Here is a 26,386-nt window from a genome sequence, read left to right on the forward strand (position 1 = left end):
ACCCAGACAGGTAGCAAGAAAACCAGCATATAACCATTCTGGAAAATACTTTAATTATATAGAAAATTTTACTAAAGAGTGCATGTTCTTTGATTGGGTTATATCCAGAAGAGATCAAAGAAGGAAGAAAAGTTCCTTTATATACAAAGATTATAGCAACTCTTTTTGTTATGATAAAAAAATGGAAGCTAAGATGTTTTGACAGTTGAGGAATGGGTGAATAAGTTATGGTATATGAATATGATGGAGTATTATTGTAAGAAATGAGGAAATAGAGGACTTCATTCTATAAGATATTTGTGAACTGATGCAGAATGAAGTGAGTGGAAACTTAAGAACAATATACTGTATTATCAATATTATAAAAATGAACAATTTTAAGGACTTTTGTAAATTAATGAAGGAATAAATGACCAGAATTAGAATATGTACAATGACAACACAGTAAAAAAGAAACTACTTTGACGAACTTTTAAGAACTGTGATCAGAACAATGACTATTCATTATTCCAGAAGACTGATGATGAAATGTGCTAATGCTATAGAGGCAATGAATTTTAGGTGCAGAATGAGATGGATTTTTGTGTACAGCCACTGAGGAAATTTGTTTTGCTTAGCTATGCATGTTTGTTGCAATAACTTTGTTTTTTTTTCATTTTCCAGTGGAGTGGGAAGGTTTCTGTTAATTTAGGGAAAAGAGGTGAAAAGTTTCATGCAAGTTCAGATGGGATTGGTGCATTAATTTTACTTTGTTTTACTTTGTTACAAGAGACCTTTTCCAGAGTGGGAGTAATCTGTATATGTATGCAGTGTAAAAGCAAAACACATCATTAAAACCTGAAAGTGAAAAAAAAATATGGGAAAAAAAGAGAGCTAGGATGAAATAGAATCAGGAAAATCCAGATAGGAGAGAGTAACCAGGAAGAAAATGTGATAAACATTGTCAAATGCAACATAGAAGTTAGGAAGAATGAGAATAGAGAAAAAGACCATTAGATTTGAACAATTAAGAGATCCTTAAGCTTGGAGAGAGCAGAACAGTTTCATTTGGATGAAGCCAGTTTGCAAGGAATAGAAGAGAAATATGGAGGACGTCATATAAATTATTATAAATATCTTTTTCAAGAATAATGAGTGAGGGGGCAGCTGGGTAGCTCAGTGGATTGAGAGCCAGGCCTAGAGATGGTAAATCCTAGGTTAAAATCTGACCCCAGACACTTCCCAACTGTGTGACCCTGGGCAAGTCACTTGACCCCCATTGCCTACCCTACCACTCTTCTGCTTTGGAGCCAATACACAGTATTGAGTCCAAGATGGAAAGTAAGGGTTTAAAAAAAAAAGAATATTGACTAAGGAAGGGAGAATATAGGAACCTATATTTTCAGGGTGTGTTATAGTCTAGTAGAGGTTTTTTTAAGCATTAGAAAAGGAACCAGTAGATAGGGAGAACATCAACAGCTCTGGGCTTGATAGGGATAAGGAGCCAGCTAGGGAGTCTGATAAAGGAGCTTTCAAATTGGTTGGAGGCCAACTCATAGAAGAGCAAGTATCCAGTAGGAGAACATAGGCAACAGTGTCAATGTAGATAGATAAAGGATTAGGACTGAGAAAAAACCATCAGACCAGCAACTTTGTTTTTAGTTCTTCACTGCCACAAAAAGTGCTTTAAGAAATATTTTGGTCTTTAACCTCCTGGAGCAAAGCTTTTAGTCTTTCCCCTGAAATCAACTCCTACATTACCCCTTGCTTACTGGATATTTTGAACTGTATAGATCAAAAGTAGACACCATAAATACAATACTTGTGCCTAAACCAAATCATTGTCTAAACTTAACTATTTCTGTTAGGCTCTCCACCATCCTCTTATTTAAAAAGGTTTGAAACCTTGTGTATCATCCTCATCCCTTCCCTTTTCTCCTGTATATTCAATTGACAGAATTCACTATTTTTGTACCACTATCTTTCTGTCTGGTCCTTATCACCTCTTATCCATTATTGCAAGAGCCTTCTTATTGGTCTCCATGCCTCACATCTCTTCCCTTTCTCATTTGTGCTCCACATAGTATCCAATATGACTTCACAAATCCTGTATCTGACCACCGTCACTTTATTACTCAATAAACTTCATTGGTTTCTAAGATCAAATGTAAATTCTTAGATATTAAAAAAATTAAAATTTATTTTTCCATTAGTTAAGCAAAACAAATTCCCATATTGGCCTTGTCCAAAAATATGTGTGTCATCCTTCATGTTAGTCCATTGCCTCTATGTTAGGAGAGTTACCTCTTCATTAGTTTTTTGGAATCACGATTGATCATTGTGTTGTTAGATTTCTTAAGTCTTTTAAAACTGTTCACTTTATATTATAGTTTAAATTGTTCTAGTTCTGTTCAGTACTCTCTGGGGCAATTCATATAATTCTTCCCAGGTTTCTTACAGAACAATAATAATATTCCATTACATCCATATACCATAGTTTGTTTAGCCATTTCCAATTGATGTACATCCCTCTTAGTTTCTACTTTTATTATTAAAGAAAGAGTTGCTATGAATATTTTTGTAAACATAGGGAGGATCTTTTCCACTTTTTTTGATCCCTTTGGGCTACATACCTAATAGACATACTGCTAGGATCAAGGGTATGCTCAGTTTGGTAAAGGATTCCTTCCCCAAATACAAGTGCTCTGATTTCTTCAACTCTGAAGTTATTGGTTTAAATTGTTCCTGGTCTGTCTAACCTGTTCCATTCATGTAGTTTTTTCTTTTTTTTTTTTTTAACATGTTCTAAATCATCTTTGTGATTATTGCCTTATAGTGTAGTGAGTTCTAGAAGTGATCTTTAATTCCTACTTAAAAAATCATTTCCTTTGATAGCAACTTTTGTTCCTCCAAAATATTATTCTTTTTTTAAACATTTATTAATATTCGTTTTTAACATGGTTACATGATTCATGCTCCCACTTTCCCTTTCACCCCCTGCACCCCCCCACCCATGCCGACGCCCATTTCCCAAAATATTATTCTTAAAATTTTTTTGTAAGACATTTTACCAGTTACATGTAATAACAATTTTCCATATGAGTTTTCTGAAATTATAGGATTTAAATCTCCTTCCTTCCCAGAGCTGGTAAGCAATTTGATCTGGATTATACATGTATTATCATACAAGGCAAAACCACAAAATAAAAGCCTAAATAAACTAAAGTGAAAATTTATATGCTCTGATCTGCATTCTAACTCCCAATAGTTTTTTCTCTTTAGGTGGATAGCATTCTTTGGCATAAGTCCTTCAGAATTGTCCTGGATCATTGTATTGCTGAAAGTAGCTAAGTTTTTCACAGTTGATCATTCCACAATATTGCTGTTCTTTTGTACAGTGTTCTTCCAGTTCAGCTTATTTCATTCACTCTGCATCAATTTGTGTAGGTTTTTTCAGCTCTTTCTGAAATCATCCTGTTCATCATTTCTTACAGCACAATTGTATTCCATCACTATTTGAAATTTTGTTAACTTGAGAAAATGAGAATACTTTGGTATAGCACTAAATTTGCAAATTAATTTCGGTCATATTATTATATATTTGTACATGGTCATCACTGTTGGATATTGCTATAGCTAAGCCAATGTAAAATTAGATTTCATATGAATTCTAGAATAATGGAACCTTGCATTTAATATTTGTCAAAATTCAGTGAATGTGAACTAAAATTCAGTTAATGTGACACATGAAAGCTAGTTACTGTTATCAGTCTCCATTTTTAAAAAAAGAGCCTTTAATAAAATGGACAAAGGAAAGAATACTTCTGATTGAAATACTGAGGTAGGGCTGCAGATAGTGTCTACTGCATACCTGGTACTATACTAAGGGCTTCATAGATTTCTCACATTTGATCCTCACCACAATCCTGTGAGGTAGGTTCTGTTATGATCCCCATTTTATCATTTTGGAAACCAAGACAAACAGATTGTGTAATTTGCCCAGGATCACACAGCTAGTGGCTGATATTAGATTTGAACTCAGCTCTTCCTGACCTTAGGCCCAGTATTCTGTTCATTGTGATACTAGCTGCTTCAAAAGACAAACTTCAAGTTGTTTTTTTTTCCCAGTGCAGTAAAAGAAAATGGCAATGAAGTGGATAGGGAAGAAACTTTTATTACATCATTGTTTGGTTTGTTTGTTCGTTTTGAAAATTGAGTTCAGTTGTATAATATTAAAACTACTGTGGGGGTAACTAGGTGACTCAATGGATAGAGGACCAACTCTAGAAATAGGCAGTCCTGGGTTTAAATCTGACCTCAGACATGGTGTGTATGGGTGACTTTGGGCAAGTCACTTAACCCCAACTGCTTAACCCTTATTTCTTTTCTAATTTTCTAATTCTAAGACAGAATGTAAAAGTTTTAAAAAACAAACTACTGGGGGCAGCTGGGTAGCTCAGTGGAGTGAGAGTCAGGCCTAGAGACAGGAGGTCCTAGGTTCAAACCCGGCCTCAGCCACTTCCCAGCTGTGTGACCCTGGGCAGGTCACTTGACCCCCACTGCCCACCCTTACCAATCTTCCACCTATGAGACAATACACCGAAGTACAAGGGTTAAAAAAAAACAAAACAAAACAAACTACTGTGATCATCGAGCAACAAATTATTATAGAAAAGTCTGCCTTCTAGAACTTAAATTTCTAAGAAAGAAAAAATTCAAACTGTATCTAGTCTCTAAGGATTGCCTAACATTTTTATTGTGAGGTCATGTGGAAAGGATTTAAAATTAAAACTAGTGCTTGTTTATTGGTCTTGAAATACTACAACAATTTTGTAGTTTTTTTGGTTATTACTGCCTAGAGTCATTCAGCTACATTTGGTTCCTTGTATGAGATGAGCATGCAAATTCAAAAAGTTATAGATCAAACTTTTTGCATATCATCATATGTAGGAAGATTTAAAGAAAGAAGACAATTCAGTCTATGTTGCTAAAATATTTTAAATAAAACTATACTGATGACAAAAAAGTTGTCATCTTTAGATAGTCAGTGTTTTTTAGATTAAAATTTTTTTTTGTTCTAGAACAACTTTTCCTTTGTAATATACTTGAATCAGAAACAAATTTTTCTTATTCCTTACTGTTATATTACATTAACAAACTATTTATTTAAAATACTTTTCATGTTTCTATTGGATTGTATATTTTACATATAACTTCAAATAGTGCAACCACTTAATAGGATACATTATTCACACTAATCAGGACCTAGGTATAGTTGTGTTTTGTAGTGTCATCAATATAGTCTTAAGTGTGCCTTGGTAGATTCTAGACTACTAGATATTATATGCATATGTAGTTATTTTAAACACGATCTTTTTCATATGATTTGCTCCTGGGTTTTGTTATTGTTACATAGAAATGTTGATTTTTTATTTTATAACTTGCTGCTTGGCTGAAGCTACTTATTATTTGAATTAGTGTCTTTGCTGATTCTCTGGGATTTTCTGTGTTACCATGTCATCAGCAAATAATAGCTTGTCTGCTCTTTGCAATTTTCCTCTTTTTTAAAATCATATTGGTAAGATTGCAGACTTTTTGCTTTCTTACCCCCAAAAGAAAGCCTCCCTTCTTTATTTTGTCAGTTCGTTTTTTTATTTCTAATTTTATCTTTCTTTTAAATTTTCTTTTATACGTATTAATTTGTTGATCTTCTGGATTCTGAAATTGCATCCTTAGCTTATTTTACCCATTCCACGTTTTGCTAACTTTTTCAGAGATAAGAATTTCCCCCTAAATTTAGCTCTAATTACATCTTTTAAATTTTAGTTTGTTGTCTCGTTGTTATCCTCTTCAGAATAATTATAATTTTTATGATTTGTCCTCTAATCCACTCATTATTTAGGATGTTGTTATTTAATTTACATTTAGCTCTAACTTTTTATTTTTAACTTTACTGTATTGTGATAAAAAATTTACTATTCTTGCCTTTTCATGTTTACAATTTCTTTATTCCTTATCATAAGATTAGTTTTTGTAAAAATAGTAAACATTGCTGGGAGATATAAATGTAAAAACCAGTTTCCATTCAGAAATTGCCAGAAGTCTTTCAGATTTACTTTTTCATGATTCTGTTCAAGCCTTTATTTTCCTTTTCATTAATTTTTATTAGCTCTGCTAGTGAAATAGTAAAGTCTTGCATATTTATTCTTATTATCAGTTTCTTTGAAGCTTAATTAGCTTTTCTTTTCAAAATTTAGAAGTTAGACTCTTTGCTACCTACATATCAATAATTCTGTTTTATTCTAAATAATTCCTTGAAACATAATGTAGTTTTCCTGTTTATTTCTCTCAATGTTATCAGTTTACATTGTTGCCTCATCAGAACTCATGATTGTAACTCCTGTGTTTTTGGAGTTGTGTAGAACATAATGAGTTTTATCTGGACACTTCATCTCCCCTCTTTGGAGGGGGAAGTAGTTTTTGAGAAGTATGGACTCATATTAGTGAGGAAGTTCTCCTGAAATATTATCTTCCTTTGAATGGAATCAAACTGTATACTTTAAATAATACCAATTTACTAATGAAATTTTTTAAAATTTAGTTCAAGAACCATACCTTATTATCCACCTGATTCTTTTGACTCCCTTAGGTTTGTGCTCCTTCCATTCTTTTTGCCTACGTCTTCATTTTCTTCATTTGATGATTTCTTCAAATCACATGAAAAAAATTAAAAATCAGCAACAAATTAGTTTTATCTCTAGGACTATCAAAATGATTTTTTTTTGTTCTTTTCCTGCTACATTTGCCATGTATTTATATTTTATTTGTACTTTGCCTTTCTTTTGATTTGTGAATTTGTCAAATGACCTAAGGATATCCAATTTGAAGGAATCCAATTTTAAAATGATTAAATTTGCATTTATATACCATGTATCATTTTGGAATGTAAACTCATCTACTTTGCTTTACAGAATATATTTCATTCTTTCTTTTGATTTCTCCTTATTGAAAAGTGAGCCAATTTAAATCAGAATGGCTTTCTTTTGGTATGTGAACAGAATTGTTCTCCCTTCTAATTTTTGTTGTTAGATTTTGGTGGCGTTTTCTTTATTTTAGTTGTGATGCAAGATTATGGGATCATTGATTTAGTACTGGAAGGAATCTTAAAAACTAAAATCCAATCACTTTGTTTTATGAGAAAACTGAGTAAGGCCTAGGGAAATGAACCCATTTGCACAAGACCATTCAGGTGGTAGAGCTGGGGTTTGAATCCAGCTTCATTTGCTCTAAATCCAATATTCTTTTCTTGAAGTAAACTTTAGTTTCTCACAGTGAATTTCCTTTGGAGTCTAATGATTTTTTTTTAAACCCTTGTACTTCGGTGTATTGTCTCATAGGTGGAAGATTGGTAAGGGTGGGCAGTGGGGGTCAAGTGACCTGCCCAGGGTCACACATCTGGGAAGTGGCTGAGGCCGGGTTTGAACCTAGGACCTCCTGTCTCTAGGCCTGACTCTCACTCCACTGAGCTACCCAGCTGCCCCTGGAGTCTAATGATTTTAATTTAGCCCTGTTTTCAATATTTCTGGAAAATCTTCCTCCATTTCCTAAAGTATAATATTCAGGCTCTTTATAGTGATTCTTCAACTCCAGTCTTTCAGTTCAATTTCCTAGATTTGTATTAAGGTTAAAGCTAGCCTAGCATGATTAGTTTTTGAAATAATGACACCTGGTACTGTTTTAAGCTTAAAATAGATTTTCTGATAGTTTTGCGTAAGATAAAAATGATGATTCACTAACAAAATCAAGAGTCAGAATGTAGGAGTAAAAAAAGGTGACTTATTCCCTTCATTGAAGGGGGCACTTCAGTGATGGGCTAAGAGGTGCCAACTGACTAGGCAGCAATAGGCAATATATACACATGACTCCTCTCTACACTCTTCCCCCCCCCCCCCCCCTGAACCTTGCTTGACTCATAATCTAAAACACCTGTGGCTGGATTGTAGATTCTTCCAAACTAGTTTAGGTGAGGTAAGGAGAGCAGCTGCTTTCCGTCTTCCATCAGTCTCCCTCCCAAGCTTGTCCCAGAGTCCTCAATCAACAAAAGGGAACAAACTAGCCTTTGTGAGCCGAATGCTTGAGAATAGGATACTCAATTCTGTCTCACTCAGTTTGGTCTAGTTTGCAGATATTAGGTAATACTGTCATTTGGAACTTAGGTCAGGCCTGGACCTACCAGTAGTACATTATTTATTGATTTTGACAGGCTCAAAAGTATTATGTGGTGAGGAGCTTTGTGAAAGGGGATATTTTATTTCTATTTGGAGACATTTGCTTGGAAGAGTCTGTGGATTGGGATTTGGGGTTGGCCCAGATTGGAGTTTAAATTATTTTTATAGGTCAGTCTTTACATGTTTTTTTCAGTAGTAAATAAATTGAAGAGATTTATTCTTTTTTCTTGTGATTGCTTTTTGTTTTATTACATGGCATGTTTTTGTTGTTGGTTTTGAGGTGGATAGAGATTTAGCATCTTTTCCTGTGTCATGGAACTGATTTTAGAAGGAACATAAGAAATTCACTTATAGATTTGTTGAATTTGAGATGACAGGACAGTTTGACTGTCCATAAGCAGTGTGAAATTTGGAAAATGTGCCAGGGCTTGTGAAGTTTACAGATATTTGTATTTAGTTAATGGTAAATATTATTTTGGGAATACAAAAAAGCACTACCTGTCTAGCTATCAAGACTGAAAATAGTATACAGATATTGTAATGATTGAAATTCTGAAGGGATGACATTTCTTAATTTTAAGTTAATTTGTTAATTGAGGGCTCAAGACAATTTAAAATGTCGAAGAGACTCCCTCCACAATTTGAATAGTCACTAACAAGACTGAGTGGGTCAAAAGAGAGTAGATTCTTCCGCATACTTCTTATTTAGCCCTTGTGATCTCAGTCAGCCCTCCCCTGGATATCCCAACACATCTCTGAGGAAATGGATTTAGAACACCCCACCTCCCCCCAATTATTTCATTATTAGAAGAGCGAGTCTTAAGATGCCAGCATATCCTTCTCTCCTTGCCACAGGGCTGGCCCATCATACTTTCCCTGCATGGTGGCTAGAGCTTGCTGACTTCATTTAATCTTTCAAGTGAGGCAGTTGGCTGCCTGGCTCTGGCCTTAATTTTTATTTTTAATAAAGATCTTAACAAAAGAAGTGAAAACTCAACCCATAGCTTGGGGGAGAAATTGTTTCAACCAGACCTTAGAATTTGGCTTTGGGGTTGGGGGTGGGGGAACTAAAGGAAAAATTATTTCAGAATTGAATATCACATTTCAGTATTAATTTTCCACAATGTGAAAAATATTCAACTATTCGAGGCACTATAAATGAGAAGTCTCCCTATTACCAAGAGTAAACATATTACCTAAAACTTATAAAATCTGAAATAAATGTTTGACATTAGACCAGTCATTTGTGAATAGGCAATTTTATGCCAGGCACATAATAGAGAATGACAACTTGTGACTTCTTTAAATTCTTTATTGCAGTACAGTAATCTGAATGGTTAAACTTGTTTTTTAGTAGATGTCAGTAGATTCATACTTACTTCTAGCTCTGTAAGGCTGTTGTTGCTAGCATTAGAGATTTGTTGTTGTTCAGTCATTTGATTAGCTGACTTCTTGACCCGTAGCACATCAACATTTTCCAGGATGTTTTCTTGGCAAAGATACTAGAGTGGTTTGCCATTTCCTCTTCCTGTGGATTAAGGCAAACAGAGGTAAAATGACTTACCCAGAGTCACACAGCTAATGTGTGTGACTGGATTTGAGGCTGGATTTGAATTTAGGTCTTCCTGATTCCAGGCTCAAGACTCTATCTACTTAATCCATCTAGTTGCCTTTAGGTACTATTCTTCTTTGGGTACTGTAAAAGTCCTGACAGAAGTACTAATGATTCTTGTTTATTAGGCATGCCCCTATGGCCTTCCAAAAATCTCACGATAGTTTTAAGACAGCTTTGTAGTTTCTGTCTTTACGTAACTACCTTTTACATGGGATTGTCAGCAATGCTGAAATTCACAATGAGGTTATTTAATTTCTTTAGGTCTAATTGCATTTGTGCTTTATCTCACTAGTCATTCGACTGTAAATTTCTTGAAGGACTGCCTTTTGTTTTTCTTCTATCCCAGAACTTGGCACATTTCCTGGCCCATGGTAGGCACTTGTTAAATGTTAGTTGGTTGACTAACTTACAGTTGCAAAAGATCATTGAAGCTAGGTAGGCCAACTTGTCCCGAACCTCCTCTACAGTGTTCTTACATTGACATTCAGGCTTTAAAGATCATTTAACTCTGATCACTAAGCATTTATTAAGGGCCAACTATAGACAAAAACAACACATTCTTTTCAACTTTACATTCTGCAGACACGTACATAGAAGTAAATATGAAACTTTATTAAAAATAATTGAGGGTTTTTTTAGGGAGTGGTGCTAACAACTGGAGGAAATCATATTCTGCTCTAAGAAATGGTAAACAGGATGATTTCAGAAAAAGCTGGAAAGCCCTCCATGAACTGATGCAGAGTGAAATAAGTGGAACCAAGAGGACATTGTACACAGTAACAGCAGTATTGTACAATAATCAAATGTGATAGTTTTAGCTACTCTCAACAATGCAATGATCCAGGATAATTCTGAAGGACTTATGACAAAGAATGCAACCCACCTACAGAGAAAGAGCCATTGGAATAGGAATATAGATGAAAACATATGATTTTTCACTTTAGATAATTTGTGTTTTTATTTTGGGATTCTGGTTTATATGAATATTCTCTTATACCATCTCCTTTAGGTCTAGATTATGTATCCATCTTGATTTTATTTTAGTGAATGGTATAAAATATTGATCTATACCTAGTTTCTGTCAAACTACTTTCCAATTGTTCCAACAATTTTTACAGAAGAATGAGTTCTTATCCCCAAAAGTTGGATCGATACTTTTGTCAAATACAAAGTTACTATAATTATTTACTACTATTTGTCGTATATCTGTTCTGCTCCACTGATCTACTGCTCTATTCCTTAGCCAGTATCAGATAATTTTGATAATTACTCCTTTTTTATACAGTTAAAATATGATATTGTTAGGTAGATATCAGTATTTTTGTGTTTATTTTCATTGTCTTGATTTTTTTCCTTTCCTGTCATTTGTTGAAAAAACCCTTTTTTTGGTAGCATGCCGAGTAGGCCAAAAGTTGTATCAATTTCCAGTAAAAAAGCTTATTAAAAGAGAGATCTTGACATTTAAGATGCAAAATTTATATTTAAAATAACCAACTTTTCATTTATAAAACTAAGAAAAAAATTTTAATGAACTTTTAAAGTTTCTATCTTTGAAAAATTTTGACTACCTCATTAAGATGATATTAACATGAATCTATTATTTTATTATGGCTTATTATACAGTTAGATATATCATGGGTCAAATTATGTTTTCCAAAACATATCTATTAAAAGTATGATTAAATATCTATTTGGGTTTTTAGGGAGAATCTAATTTTAACTCAACATTAGTACAATAAATGACTGTTGTCATTTGATTCTTGGAACTATATAGATTCTTTAATTCAAATGAATTATTGTGATCTTTATTGAATATGTTCTTGGCATGTGATACTAGTAACATTTTTGAGCAAAAGTTATATAGTTTAGATGAAACTTGATTAACATATTCACTAATAATTTGAAAAGCCTTTGTAGAGCCTTTGAATCTTTGTAGGAAATTGTGGGAATTGGTAATAGATCATAGATCATAGATTTAGAACTGAATTGATTATTTCATGTAACCATGGAAAAATACTTAAATAGAAAAAAAGGAAAAAAAGAACTGAAAGGATTCTTAAAAGTCATTGAGGCCAGTCTCCTTATTTACAAATGATGGCACTGAGAAATTGTGTCTTTTAAAATTCATATTATTAGATGTGTCAGATTGGAATTTGAACCTGTTTTCCTTCCTCCAAGTTTAATGCTCTGTCTTTATCACTGTGTTCTTTTTATCTACTCTATGATAGATAATTCATGAATTTGTTTTCATTGTGATCATTGAAGTTAATTGTTTTAAACAGGAGATTCTGGCTTGATTGGTGCTATCACTAGTGATGAAGAAAGGCACAAATGTTTAACTTTCCAATAGGGATCTCAGAAACAACCATATTTTTATATGTAATCAAGATATAAGGACTCTTATTAACCAATATTTGACCTTGGCATCATATATAAGTAGTACCACATTTTAGAAATTGGTCAGAGATAAAAAATCCATAAAATAGATCTATATGTAATAAATTTGCTTAATAAATTGTTTATTTTAATGAAGACGAGGGTGATGATATTTAGAGTAATGGGGTTAGCATAGTGTTCAGTCAAGTGTTGTAGTAGAAAGACCTTGGAACTTTAAACCTCCCTAAGTATCAGTTTACTCATCTTTAAGACTGGGAGAATAAAATTTGCAGTATATACTTTAAAAAGGGTATTATGAGGAAAGCGCTTTGCAGTCCTTTAAGTACTATGAAATGTGAGTTATGATTTCCATAATCCAGTTGATAACCCATACTAATATTGCTTTGAAGTGTATAAAATCAATCAGTCAAGCATTACTATTGCAGTCTTAATGGGTGCTGGGGAGACAGGGATAAGAAAAAATCCCTTTCCCTCAAGGAGCATACATTTTATTTTATTGAGAAAGGTAAGCATGTACAAATGCCCAGGAAGTATAAGGCAATTTTGGAGGTCAAAAGCTTGATCTTGCTAATAAGCAGATATATTTATATTATAAAATAATCTTTCATCTATTATTTTTTCTCTCTAGAAATGTTATGAACAGAAGCAGTACAAAAATGGCCTCAAATTTTGCAAGATGATTCTGTCAAACCCAAAGTTTGCTGAACATGGAGGTATTGCATTATTTAAAAGATTAAATTGCTATGGGAAAATAAAATCAATTTGAGAAGCATTATAGCTGGAGCATGTTGTAAATTTCAAGGAAGAATGCTTCATAGTATTCAATGTCTTGGTTTCATTTTAAAAGCAAGACTAAAGCTCTTTAATTTCAAAATTATTTGAATTCTCTGTGGTGCTTTATTCCAGATTTTTTTTATTTTAAATGCAGGCAATGTTAGACTGTATCTGTATTCACTTACAGCAGTGGTTAGACTTATTGGAAGGGACAGTACCTTAGAAGTCATAATTTGTCTCTGTGTCTAAATATATGATATCCCTCATACTCTCATGATGGTGGTTTTGACCTACTTGTTCTCTGAGTTATTCTTTTTAGTAATGTTATACTTAAAAAAATACATCTACAACCCATTATAGCAGGTGACACATCTGAGAAATGGAGTTGAGGGATGAATTAGAGATAGTAGTTGGAAGTGTAGAGCATAACAAATGTTAATGGACCTGTATAAGGATCAGAACTATCTAGCTCAAGGGAGACAAAGGGCCGACTCTTCTTTAAAAAAAGTGATTTTGGAGACTGCCATTTCAAGGAGTTTTAGAGATAAAAAGGATCTTAAAAATATATAATACCTTGTCTATACTACAAGTATAATATTTTACAAAGTTTTTTTTCAGGAGTGTTTCCTCATTTGATTTTCACAACATTTCTCTGAAGTAAATAGGACATAAACTAAAGTTTCTAGAAACATAAAAAAGTAACCTGAAGATTCCTACATCTCATAGATGAAAGCTTAAATGACTTGAGCAAGACTAGGAATAGAACTTGAATCTTTTGTTTCCTACTGTTGCTTTCTGCTTCATCAAGAATTTTAATAATCATTTTATTTGCTTTTTGGATGAAAGATGTCACATCTTTTCATATTACTGGCAATTGATTTGACAATTTTTTTGTTATTAGAATCCATTTTTGGATTCAGTGTTTTTAAAATTAATTTGCCTCAAGATGAGTTTTGTGTTTGAAATATGCTTATATAACCCATTAAATACTCTCCTGTTAGCATGGAATTACCAGCAGGATAAAGGAAAGATAAACTTAGAAAGCTTGGAACAAATTAGAGAAAATTAACCAACCCATTTAATATTGAAATTATCACATGTAATTATTTTTAATCATTAGAATAAAAATTTTCTCATTAAACCCTTGGGAAATGATAAGATTTTACTTGATTACAACTTTTAGGGTAAAAAAAATTTCAAAGCTCCTCAATTAGATCCAAATTGCAATGAGTATCAAATTTTTTGTTTTGAACTTGATCCGAAATGCCAGATTACAGAGGCTCTAAAAAAGGAAGAGGACATATTGATTGAGAAAGCCAATTACAGAGAAATATCTGGACTGATCTGTGATTTAGGAAATCCTTTGCATTAACAGTGGGAGTGGAGTAGGGGGGTAAGAGTAGAATTAGGCTGTTTTTTTTTTTTCTGGAAAAGAAGCCCTTTCTGAATAATGGGCAAATCAAGGTGAACAAAAGAACGCTTTGGAATAGCAGCACTCTTCTTGGATTATAGCTGTTAATTTTTAAGTGGTACACTTTGCCCAGTACTGGGTTTTGATTAGCTCAAAGTATAAACTACTTATCAGTTGTGAGAACTAATTATTAGGTATTGCTTCAGGTTGCAATTTCACCTGGAAATGATTCCATGAAGACTGATTTGCAATCTTAAAAGAACTCAGTGATTGAATTTGAACCAAGGTGGGGATTTTTGAAACTTTCATGTATAAGGATAATAGGTTTATCATTCTTTTACAGAGACCTTGGCTATGAAAGGGTTAACATTGAACTGTTTAGGAAAGAAAGAAGAAGCATACGAATTTGTTCGTAAAGGACTTCGAAATGATGTCAAGAGTCATGTGTGTATCCTTTTGAAATAGTTCAGTAGTGTAATTTTTATTTCTCATGTTCCATTTTTATTTTTTCTAACTGGGAGAATAATAAAATTAAGAAGTGTTAGAATATGAAAAACTGATACTTTAATGAAATTGGTACTCCTATACTTGGATCAACATTGTAATTCAAACATTTATTAAGCATTTATATGCAAAAAGTATTGTCCTAGGTATTAATAGAATTATCACTATAGGTTGACAAGGTAATAGATTTTGAATTAGAAGGAATGTTAATGATGATATAGTAATATTCCTCATTATACAAATGAAGAAACTGAGTCTCAGAGAGTAACTGAATTTTTAAGATCACAGAATTTGATCTTGTTTAAATTTTTGTACTTTGTAGTATTACGATAAAACTAGTTTGACTCTATTATAATTAGGTTTAGAAGTATTTCTAAAAAGTTATTTACTTTTTTGTTTTTATATACCTTTATTTCTGAGTGTTTCTCTTTCCTCTCACCTAGAGAGCCATCACTTTATAACAAAGAATAAGAGAAAAACAGTTCAGAAATATTAATCATGAATCAAGTCTGACAGTATATGTAACATTTCACATCCATAGAATCCTCACCTCTTCAAAGAAGAAAAGGAAATGCTTTTTGTTTTTTGTTTCTCTTCCTCAGGGGCAAAACTTGGTTATTATAGTTACAACTTTATTTTGATTGGGATGGGGGATTATTCTTTCCATTTATGTTGTCATCATCATGTATAATGTTTTCTTTGTTCGGATTGCTAGTTAATAATATATCTTTTCATTAGGCATAATAATATTACCAAACAGGGCTCTCTTGTAATCCTACATCTAAATACTTCTTTAGCTAAATGCTTGCTGCAAGATGAAGAGGGCATATACGTATTATGAAATTTTGCTTGAAAGATGTACTGAAACCTTAATAGATCATAAATGAAAGTGACTTGGAGGCATTACCCCAATATCATGTGTATGTTGCCAGTCATATTAAAGTAACTTACTGAATGGAGTGTATAAAAAGTTTTCCCGGTTAGATGAATTAATATAAAATTGTTATAGAATTACTTAACATTATGATCACTTTTAGTGTGAGACATACTTACGATGAAGAACAAAATGCCTAGAATGCTCTGATTCTTTGAAGCAGAAACAGCCCTAATTTTTAAACAAAAGGCTTTCAGAAGTATGGTAGGAATATACAGTGTTGAGTTCTAGTGTCTGTGAATGTTGATTTCTTTAACTTGTTAGGTTGGCATGTATATGGACTTTTGCAGCGTTCTGATAAGAAATATGATGAAGCTATAAAGTGTTATAGAAATGCCCTCAAATTAGATAAAGACAACCTACAAATCCTGAGAGATCTCTCTTTGTTACAAATCCAAATGAGAGACCTTGAAGGCTATCGTGTAAGTATTTTAATGTTAAATTTATATATTTTTAAACATATAATTTAAAAGATGAATTAGTGCGCTAGGTAGTTTTCTTTGAATGTAAGTTACAGAGAAAGTACCAACTTGCATTAGTAAAGGGAATTGTCTCACTCAAGAGTTCCCTATTAACAGTTAAATCATGGCTCCAGTTCTAATTTCCAAATTATGAATGAGATTAGAGCAGTTATTCATTCCAATACTTTTTCATTGTCTGTTAGGTGATGTGTAATGTACCTTGTTTAAAGGTGAATAAAATAATTTCAAGATGGTTTAAGCAAAGGATAAATGAATAATTATGCAGTTAATATACCTTTAGCTTTCTTTAACTTCATCATTAATCATCTTTGAAATTGAAACTGGAGGAATAAAAGAAAATCTATGAATCATTTGTAGCTTAAGTTAGTAAAAATGTCCTTTGATCCACACTCAGTCTGTGATTTTTAATGAATTGAGGTTTTGTATAATATAAGTATATATGAATTAAATTTTTAAGGGATAGGCTGTGATTTCATTGCTATTCTTTTCTAATAATGTAAATTGGCATCTATTCTCCAACTTTTGTATTTAGAGAGTTGCCTTAGGTATTGACGCCGACTTGTCAGTTGGGTCACATGCCTCAGATGTATGTGTCAGAGGCAAATTTAACTTGGGTCATCATCATTTTAAAGTTTACTCTCTCTACTGTACTGTGCTGCCCCTCAAATTTAATATTTGCAGTCAAAGTATAAAAAGAATAATTAAGAACTTGATAATTTGTTTTTCTCTTTTGGGTTGATGTTTATGGTTAAAATAATGTGATTGTATTTTATCCTCACAGCAATGAATAGCCATTGAAGCTTTTTGAGCAAATAGCAGGCAAGCAACATAGTCATGCTTGGCCTTTTAAATAATTAAAGGGACTAGGAATGTTTAGTCTAGAGAAGAGAACTCTCTAGTCTTCAGTAATTTGATGGGCTGTCATATGGAAGAAGAACTCAGTTGGTTCTGTTTGCACCCAGAAGGCAGAACCAGGTGCATTGGATGGAAGAAACAAAGCAGATGTTTATATGGAATAAAGGAGAACTTCCTAACAGTTGAAATTGTCCAGCAATTTAGTGGGCCGCATTGTGTGAAAATGAGCCCTCTTTCACTAAAGGTCTTTAAGTAGAGGCTGGATGACTTTTTACTTGTTGGAAAAGGTATTCTTGTTCAGGTCTCTCTTGAACTAGATGGCTTCGGAGATCCAATCCAACTCTGAGGTTGTTAGACTGAGATTTTTGCCTGTACTTTTTCATTGTTATTAGTGGTATATCCTATTCAGTTTTTTCTTCTAATTTTTAATCATATTTCAGTTTTCTTTCTACTCTAGAAATTTTCAAGATTATTATATTTTTTCATTTTTGAGATATTTTATTTTTCCAATTACATATAAAATCAAGTGATTTGCCCAGGGTCACACAGCTAGGAAGTGTCTGAGGCCAGATTTGAAACCATGATCTCCTGTCTAGGTCTGGTTCTTAATTCACTGAGCCACCTCGTTTCCCCACCCCTTAACACTCATTAAAAATTTTCTTCAGTTTTCTTCCTCCACCCCTCTCCTGCCCCTCATAGAAAAGGCAAGTATCTTGATAAATGTTGTACATGTGTAGCCATGTAAAACATATTTCCATATTAGTCATGTTGTGAAAGAAAACCCATAGCAAAAATAAAGAAAAATAAAGAAACTTTAAAAAATGCTTTAATCTGCCTTCAGACTCTATCAGTTGTTTCTCTAGAGGTGAATATACAAATACAAATAGTGCTTTAGTTGAAGTATCAAAATCATCCTTATTAGAAAGTAATTTTACTTAAAAAGGCATGGATTTCCTAGTTCTGTAGAAATGTATGCTAACTGTAAAATTTAGTAATTTAGGAAATTATTATAATCTTAAGGCCAGCCGTTTTATAGTGAGTTAAAAAAGAGACAGAAAATCATGTAACCATATTGGTACTCAAATTTCTTTTTCTGTAAAATAAAGCCTTTCATGTCAAAGATGATTGTTAAGATCCTTTCCATTTCTAAAATTCTATCATCCCCCTTTCCCCCCTTTTTTGTTAAAGGAGACACGATATCAACTTCTTCAGCTGCGCCCAACACAACGTGCTTCATGGATTGGATATGCTATAGCATATCATTTACTGAAAGATTATGATATGGCACTAAAACTATTGGAAGAGTTTAGAAAGACTCAACAAGTAAGACTTATTTCAAGACTGCCCTTTTAATGGCTTAAAAACAGTTGGGAGGAGGGAGGAAATTGGATAACTTTACTAAGTAATTAGACATGTTTTATCATATATGTAATAGTTTGTATGTGAGAGAGATTCTTCTTCTCTAGTACAAGTCTTAATTTATTTATCCTTTTACATGTTAATTAAAGTAGTGGCTAATTTTATTCAGCAAATGAATGACTTTAAAAAATTGAAATATTCTTATATAGGAAACACAAGGAGAACCTAAATATAATTTTGCTTTTTATGTATATAGAGTCTAGTTCTATGATTTCCAACTATTTCCAAGTGTATGCTCCCATTTTTAACCTGAGAAAATTTCTTAGGCATATGGGAACATGCACCATTAGTATTTGTTAATGAGGAAAATGCAAAAACTAAAATGCTGCCTTGAATTTATATTATATTTTATTTTGCTAATTACATGTAGTAACAATTTTCCACATAAGTTTTTTGAAGTTATGAGATCCAAATTGTCTTCCTCCTTTCCTCTTCCTAGAGATGGTAAGCAACTTGATCTGGGTTATTATATTATCATGCAAAACTTACTTCTATATTGGTCATTATTGTAAGAGAATGCTCACATAAAATCAAAGTCTCCAAATGAAAACACAGCTAAAGTGAAAAATTGTATGTTTTGATCTGCATTCTGACTCCAACAGTTCTTTCTCTGGAGGTAGATAGCATTTTTTGGTCATAAATTCTTCAGCATTGTCCTGGATCATTGTATTGCTGAGAATAGCTAAATGTTTCACAGTTGATCATTGTACAATATTGCTGTTACTGTGTACAATGTTCTCTTGGTTCTACTTATTTCACTTTGCTTTAGTTCTTGAAGGTCTTTCTGAAATCCTCCTGTTCATTGTTTCCTATAGTACAGTAGTATTCCATTGCTATCATATACCTCAATTTGTTCAGCCATTCTCCGGTTGATGAATATCTTCTCAATTTCCAGTTCTTTGCCACCACTAAAAGGGCAGATATAAATAATTTTTGTATAAATAGGTCATTTCTGCCCTTTTAAAAATTTCTTTGGAATTCAAACCTAGTAGTGGTATTACTGGATCAAGGGATATGCACAGTTTTATAGCCCTTTGGGAATAGTTCCAAATTATCCTCCAGAATGCTTTGATCAGTTCATAACTCTACCAACAATGCATGAGTGTCCCAATTTTGCCACATCTCCTCCATCATTTTATCACTTTCCTTACTGTTATATTGGTCACGTCTGATAGGTGTAAGGGGTACCTTTGAGTTGTTTTAATTTGCATTTCTCTAATCAAGAATGATTTAGAACATTTTTATATGATCATTGATAGCTTTGATTTCTTCATCAAAAAACTGCTTTTTCATATCCTTTGACCATTTATTAATTAAAGAATGACTTGTATTCTGATAAATTTGACTTTGTTCTCTATGAGAAATGAGACCTTTATCAGAGACATTTGTTATAAATCCACCCCACCCCCCCAGTTTGTTGTTTGCCTTTTAATCTTGGCTTCATTTTTTTTGGGATACAAAAACTTTTACATTTAATTTAGTCAAAATTATTGACTTTACATCTTATCATGTTCTCTTGAATTTATATTATTTATCACAGTAACATCTGTATTCATTTGAAAATAATAGTATGTACAATCTGCAGAGAGTATGTTTGCTTATTATATTGAATACAATGTAGATTTTGTTGGAGTTAAATGACAAAAGTTTGGTTATTCTTAGTGATATTTTTACAGTAGCTTGTGGCCCTTCAGAGACCCTCAGCCCATGTGTAGAGAAGGAACGATTAATCTAGGTCTTTCTTCTTCAAGCTAAAGGAGGATTTTCCTTAGCTTTCTTAATTTTTTTCTCTGTGGATGTAGTTCTTAACTGCACTAAAACTGTATTTAAAAAAACAACACTGTATTTAATTGACCACTGCATAAGAAGTGTTTAATAAATGCTTCTTGACTCACTGCATTGCTGTTATTTAGTATTTAAGTTTTGCTTTTAAAAATTTTTTGAGGGAAGAGACCTGTTTTTGAAGAATGAATTATTAATTCTCCTCCTAATTATGTTGGTATTTGTACATAACGTGGAACCTAATTTAATTTCACAAGTATTTATGTGCCTACTGTAAGTCAGTGTAATTGGCACAGAGATTACAAAGAGAGTTAAAACAGTCCCTGCTTGCCCTCGTAGAACTGATATGTTTACCTAATCAATTATATATTAGAGACCTGAAAAAAATTATTAAAACCTCCTTTATTGAAGAGCTATTCTAATGTCTTATCATATATGAAGATGATCTATTGTTTTCTGAGGGCTGTATTTGTAGAGTGTAGACCTTTGGTAGTTCCTGTCCAAGTGGAAGGGCTTTGAATATGGACCAGATTGGGTCTGCCCAAGGACCAGCCTAGCATGGAGAGGTAGACATCAGGAGGTTGGTTACCAGGTGACTTTTTTTTTTTAAACTTTGGCAACCAATTAAATAGAAAAAAACTCACAATTCCCTTTAGTACTATACAATTCCCGTATGCTTTTTTCAGTGATCATGTGGCAGAATGAGGCAGGTCATAAATTTTAATTCTTAAACTGCTTATAAATATTAATTTAAATATTTGCTATTGAAAAATACACGACTGAGCTAATCACCAACAAATTGATTGGAGAAACTCAGCCAAATTAACATTCTTGATATAAATGAAATCAAAAGACCTACAGAAATCTCAGACAAATTTGGGCATAGTATTTTTTTTCTTTTTTAAAGGGATAATTTTTAGAGTCATGGAGAAGTGAGCTAAAGTGGATTAAGTGGTTTTATTGCATACCTAAAAGGTGCAACAAATTAAATATACTTTGAACATCTACAGAGAGAGTAGCTTATAAATAAAATTCTTTGCAGAGAATAATGGAGTAGAAAGTTGTAGGAAGAGCTTAAAGATTCTCCAAATTAAGTCATCGTATGCTTTGATTCTTAGAGATTTCATTGTGAAAGAGAGGCCTGTGAAAATTTATGTAAAGGTTTTGAATCAAACAGGGAATTCTGAGTAGTTTGTGAAGACTCCCTTTGCTATTCATAAGTATTTTCTTGAAAAAGATAAAGAGTCTTTAGGTGGTGGATATGTGGTAATGACTAAAGAACATAAAAAAATAGAAATTGATGATCATTTTAACTTCTACTTTTTTTTTTTAAACCCTTGTACTTCGGTGTATTGTCTCATAGGTGGAAGAGTGGTAAGGGTGGGCAATGGGGGTCAAGTGACTTGCCCAGGGTCACACAGCTGGGAAGTAGCTGAGGCCGGGTTTGAACCTAGGACCTCCTGTCTCTAGGCCTGACTCTCACTCCACTGAGCTACTCAGCTGCCCCCTTGATGATCATTTTAGAGGAATTTTTATTATCAACTTAATTAACCATTACAGAAATGATAATTACCATATTGATTTATAATATATTAGGAAAAGTATATAAAATAAATTTCAGAACATTGCATAAGTGCTTAGCATTTAAAAAATGAAACAAATAAGGAAGCAGAATGCTCTATGCCCTTTATTAAATCTTGAAGCTCTGTTACCTTGGCTTCTTCATTTAATGTTGTATTGATGTATGTGGGTGGTAAGAGTACTCACACTGATAAAAATAACAGTTGTATCACAAGACTATTCTAATTAAATAAAATTGCTTAATCTGAGAGGACAGAATTTTAGCTAATAGTAAGTAACCATTCTTTTGTATATTTGATTATTTTGTCCCTCTTCCCTTTTTTTCTAGATTCCGCCTAATAAAATAGACTATGAGTATAGTGAGCTGATATTGTACCAGAACCAAGTGATGAGAGAGGCAGATCTATTTCAAGAATCTTTAGAACATATAGAAACATATGAAAAACAAATATGTGATAAACTTGTAGTAGAAGAAATAAAGGGTAAGTTAAGCTGCTTTTTCTTTCTTTGAGAATCATTCTTCATAAGAATTTGTTATGCTTCTAGAATTCATCCTGTGCTTAGCTAGTTGTTGCCAGATTATTTGAAGTAGTGTACAATTATGAGAGTAAAGATACCAATTAACTAATTATCCTCTTGTCCAAATAATTAATACTGTTTGCTAACTAGTTACCAAAACATTTTTTTCTACATGCTTGCTATATGGTTTAAATGACAAAAAAAGCTGGTAATATGAATTTACTTTGAAAATGAGAAGGAATTATCTCTGGCACAATATAGATTCGGTTTACTCTTAAGAGCATGGATGCACGTACACATAATTCTTGAGCTACATGCACCTTAAATATAAATTAGTTTAGAGGTGTATTTTTGTTCTGTGAAGTTAGTAAGTTCAGGTATCTTGCAATTTAGACATTGTACAGATTTTACAGAATCACAGAATTTGAGTTGGAAGGGTTCTCAGTAGTTCAGTCCACACAGTTAGGTTGCACAGGGGATAGAATGTGGACCTTGGAATCAGGAAGAGTGAATTCAAATCCGGCATCAGACACTGACTAACTCTTAACCTGTCTTCTGAGAAAACCTGTCAATTTCCTCATTTGTAAATAAGGATAAATTCCAGTGTTGAGATGGAAAAATAGGTTAATGTTTGCAAAGAACTTAGCAAACCTTGAAGCACTATGTAAATGCTAGCTATCATTATTGTTAGTATACATGAAAGGAATCTGGACTTTATTGTATCTGCCAAGTGGTAACTGCTTGAAGAACTTCAAAGAGGGAGACCTCACAATATTTGAAGTGGTCCATTAAAGGTTTGGACAGCTCTGCTTGTTGGGAAGTTTTCCCTGACATCAAGCCCAGATTTGACTCTTAGCAACTTCTGCCCATTGCTTTTGGTTTTGCCTCTTCCATATGATATCCTTTTAAAGTAAGATGACTATCATGTCTCCAGAATCTCCTTTAGTTTAGGCTTAACATGCCTCGTTCCTTTAACTAGTTCTCATATATCATGGATTGAAGATCCCTCATCATCCTGGTCGCTCTCCTCTTGATACTTTTGAGCTGATCAATATCCTCCATAAACTAGCATGAAGAACTGCGCACAGCGCTCCATATGAGGCTTGGTGAAAGGGAAGGGTACGATGGTGCTGACTTCTCTCAATTCCTGAACTTACGTAGCCCAGGACTGCATTCGCTTTTTTGGTTTTCATAGCACATTACTGCCCCATACTGAGCCTACAGTCCACAGTCACCCCAAGATCTTTTTCAGATCAACTCGACACAGGTGACCTGTCATGTTGCCATTAACAACTACTCTTTGAGTCCACTCATTCATCATGTTCCAAGTCCATTGTATTTATTATTGTCTAATCCTCTAATGTCAAACAGAAACTCAACTCAAATGGAAACCAGAGTCACTAGCACATAAGGATCCCTGTCGGTCATATATCGATGTAGAAACCAACATGTTAACATTATGTTCTATTGTATTTTTATTCATTTTGTTAAATATTTCCAAAATATGAGTATTATGAGTGCATTTTTACCATCTTTGGTCTAATTCATATTGTTTCATTTTCTCCAAGAATAATATGAACTGCTTTTATCAAAATCTTTGCAAAAATCTAAGTAAGCTACATTCACAACATTCATCTTATCTACTAGTTTAGTAATTCTTTGAAAAAAAATTCATTAACATCATGAACTTTTAAAAGTCCTTTAGCCCAATTGAAGTTATCTTCTTACTGAATTAGTCTGTTTCTGTAATTGTATATGCTATTTTAATCTCCCAAGAATTTCTTGTGTCTTTCTAGCAAATCTCTTTTAATTTAATAAACTAAAACTTCTTCAAGAAAATAAAAGCCAATTTCACCACAAGTCTCCAGAACCCCAAACATCATGCTGCCTAAGCTCTTTATAGCTAGATATTACAGTAACAAAGCTCAATAGTTAAGAAATGTAGTTGGGTGAGGAATACAGCATGAACTTGGATACTTTGGTATTATGTTACTGTACTAATGTACTCAATAAGTTTTTGCAGTGAGATACTAATTTGAATGTTGTGGTAAGTGGAATATGACCCAGTTAGCCCAAATTGAAGTAAAAATTCTTAGCACTGTCTTTTTACCCTAGACAAAACATTTGTCTTATATTTTATACCTACAAACTTTTTTTCCTGATTCTTTGTGACTTTTTTTTAAAACCCTTATCTTCTATCTTAGAATTGATACTAAGTTTTGGTTCCAAGGCAGAAGAGCAGTGAGGACTAGGCAATTGGGGTTAAGTGACTTGCCCAGGGTCACATTGCTAGGAAGTATCTGAGGCCATATTTGAACCCAGTACTTCCCATTTCCAGGCCTGGCTTTCTATTCACTGAGCCACCTAACTGCCTCTTCTTTATGAGTTTTTAACATCTGAGTAATAAAAAAAAAATACTCCTTAGAGGTGGCAAGAAAATGGAAGTGTTTATTTTGAAGATTTCTTTCTATAATGACAAAGCTCAGATTTTAGTCATAAAATATTTATGTCATATTTTAAGGCTCACAAAGCACTTTCCTCACAATAACTTAGTAAGGTTTGTTGGATATAAGTATCTCCATTTTACAAAAGAGGAAAGTGAGTTTTAGAATTAATATGACTTATCCAGGGTCACACTTCAGTATGTGTCAGGATTCAAAGCTAGATATTTCTTATATGCAAGACTAGTATTCTTGCCTCTTATTCATAACGTTGTTTCAATTTATAATAGAAGCAAGGACAAACAAAGTAATTAGGAGAATCCTTTTTTTGTATTCATAGGGAAAATTTCTAGTAGCATAATCCAAATTCCTAATTTCAGAGGGACAGAACCTAGGGCCCAGAAAAGTAAAGGTGACTTTCCTAAGTGAGTAGGCTCTCTTAGGAGCTAGTAGGTTCTCCCCTTCAAACTTGACTAGATGTCTTCAACAAAGCTTTACAATCATTTGTTATATATATAGTATATTGTAGAGGGAATTATTGTTCAGTTATAACTTGGACTAGATAGCTTTTGAAGTTTCTTCCTACTCTGTTTTCTGTGAAATTATGCAGTAGTAGATAGGTGTATATAGAGTATAGGTAACTCAGTAGATTGAGAGCTGGATCCAGAGATGGAAGGTCCTGGGTTCCCATATGGTTCAGATATTTCTTAGCTGCATGATCTTGGACAAGTCACTTAAGCCCTATTGCATAGATCTTATTGCTCTTTAGCCTTGGAACCAGTACATGGTATTGATTCTAAGACAGAAGGTAAAGGTTATTTTTTTTAAACAGAGTAATTCTACAAGCTAAGCAATCACTTGATGAGATATGTAATGTGAGTGATTTTTGGAAGCCAAACTGTGAATTGGTTTGTCCTTTATAATAGAAACTTATCTTCTATAGAATTCTTAGAAAGGAAACATACATGAATATCCTCTTCCCCTCCTTCTTTTACTGTAGTTGATCATTTGATAGAAATTAAATAGTTCACATAAAAATATCAAACTTAATTTTAGGAGAAATGCTGTTGAAATTGGGAAGATTAAAAGAAGCAGGTGAAATATTCAAAGACTTGATTGATCGGAATGCTGAAAATTGGAATTACTATGAAGGCTTAGAGAAAGCTCTGCAACCTAGTATGTAATATATTTGTTTCCATTGCTTTTGACAATTTGCTATGTTAAAAAATAACCAGTAAAGTTGCATTATTAGCCCTGGAAAAAAATTTTAATGGTATTTTAAAATATTGATGCTTTGTTTAGTAAATTCATATTAACAAATGTTTTAACAACCTTGAATTTTAAATTAATATTTTAATATGAAATGCTTTGGAGAGCATTTAAAAAGTTACCTTTTAGATAACAACATAGTATATACTAAACTGTTACTGATGGGGAAGGGGAGTGAGGATATAACTTTTTCATG

At 33.0% G+C, this 26,386-nt stretch overlaps 1 protein-coding gene across 1 annotated transcript in view; it reads left to right on the forward strand.

Annotated features, from left to right (window-relative positions):
- NAA16 (N-alpha-acetyltransferase 16, NatA auxiliary subunit) overlaps positions 1-26,386 on the forward strand; it is a 90,003-nt gene that overhangs the window by 6,536 nt on the left and 57,081 nt on the right. The window contains exons 2-7 of the mRNA XM_044670611.1: positions 12,848-12,932; positions 14,748-14,852; positions 16,107-16,264; positions 18,368-18,502; positions 22,290-22,443; positions 25,978-26,097. Coding sequence (XP_044526546.1) covers positions 12,848-12,932; positions 14,748-14,852; positions 16,107-16,264; positions 18,368-18,502; positions 22,290-22,443; positions 25,978-26,097 — 757 coding nt within the window. The remainder of the gene's footprint in view (positions 1-12,847; positions 12,933-14,747; positions 14,853-16,106; positions 16,265-18,367; positions 18,503-22,289; positions 22,444-25,977; positions 26,098-26,386) is intronic.

This window comes from Gracilinanus agilis, chromosome 3 (assembly GCF_016433145.1).
Source record: "Gracilinanus agilis isolate LMUSP501 chromosome 3, AgileGrace, whole genome shotgun sequence".
NCBI lineage: Eukaryota > Metazoa > Chordata > Mammalia > Didelphimorphia > Didelphidae > Gracilinanus > Gracilinanus agilis.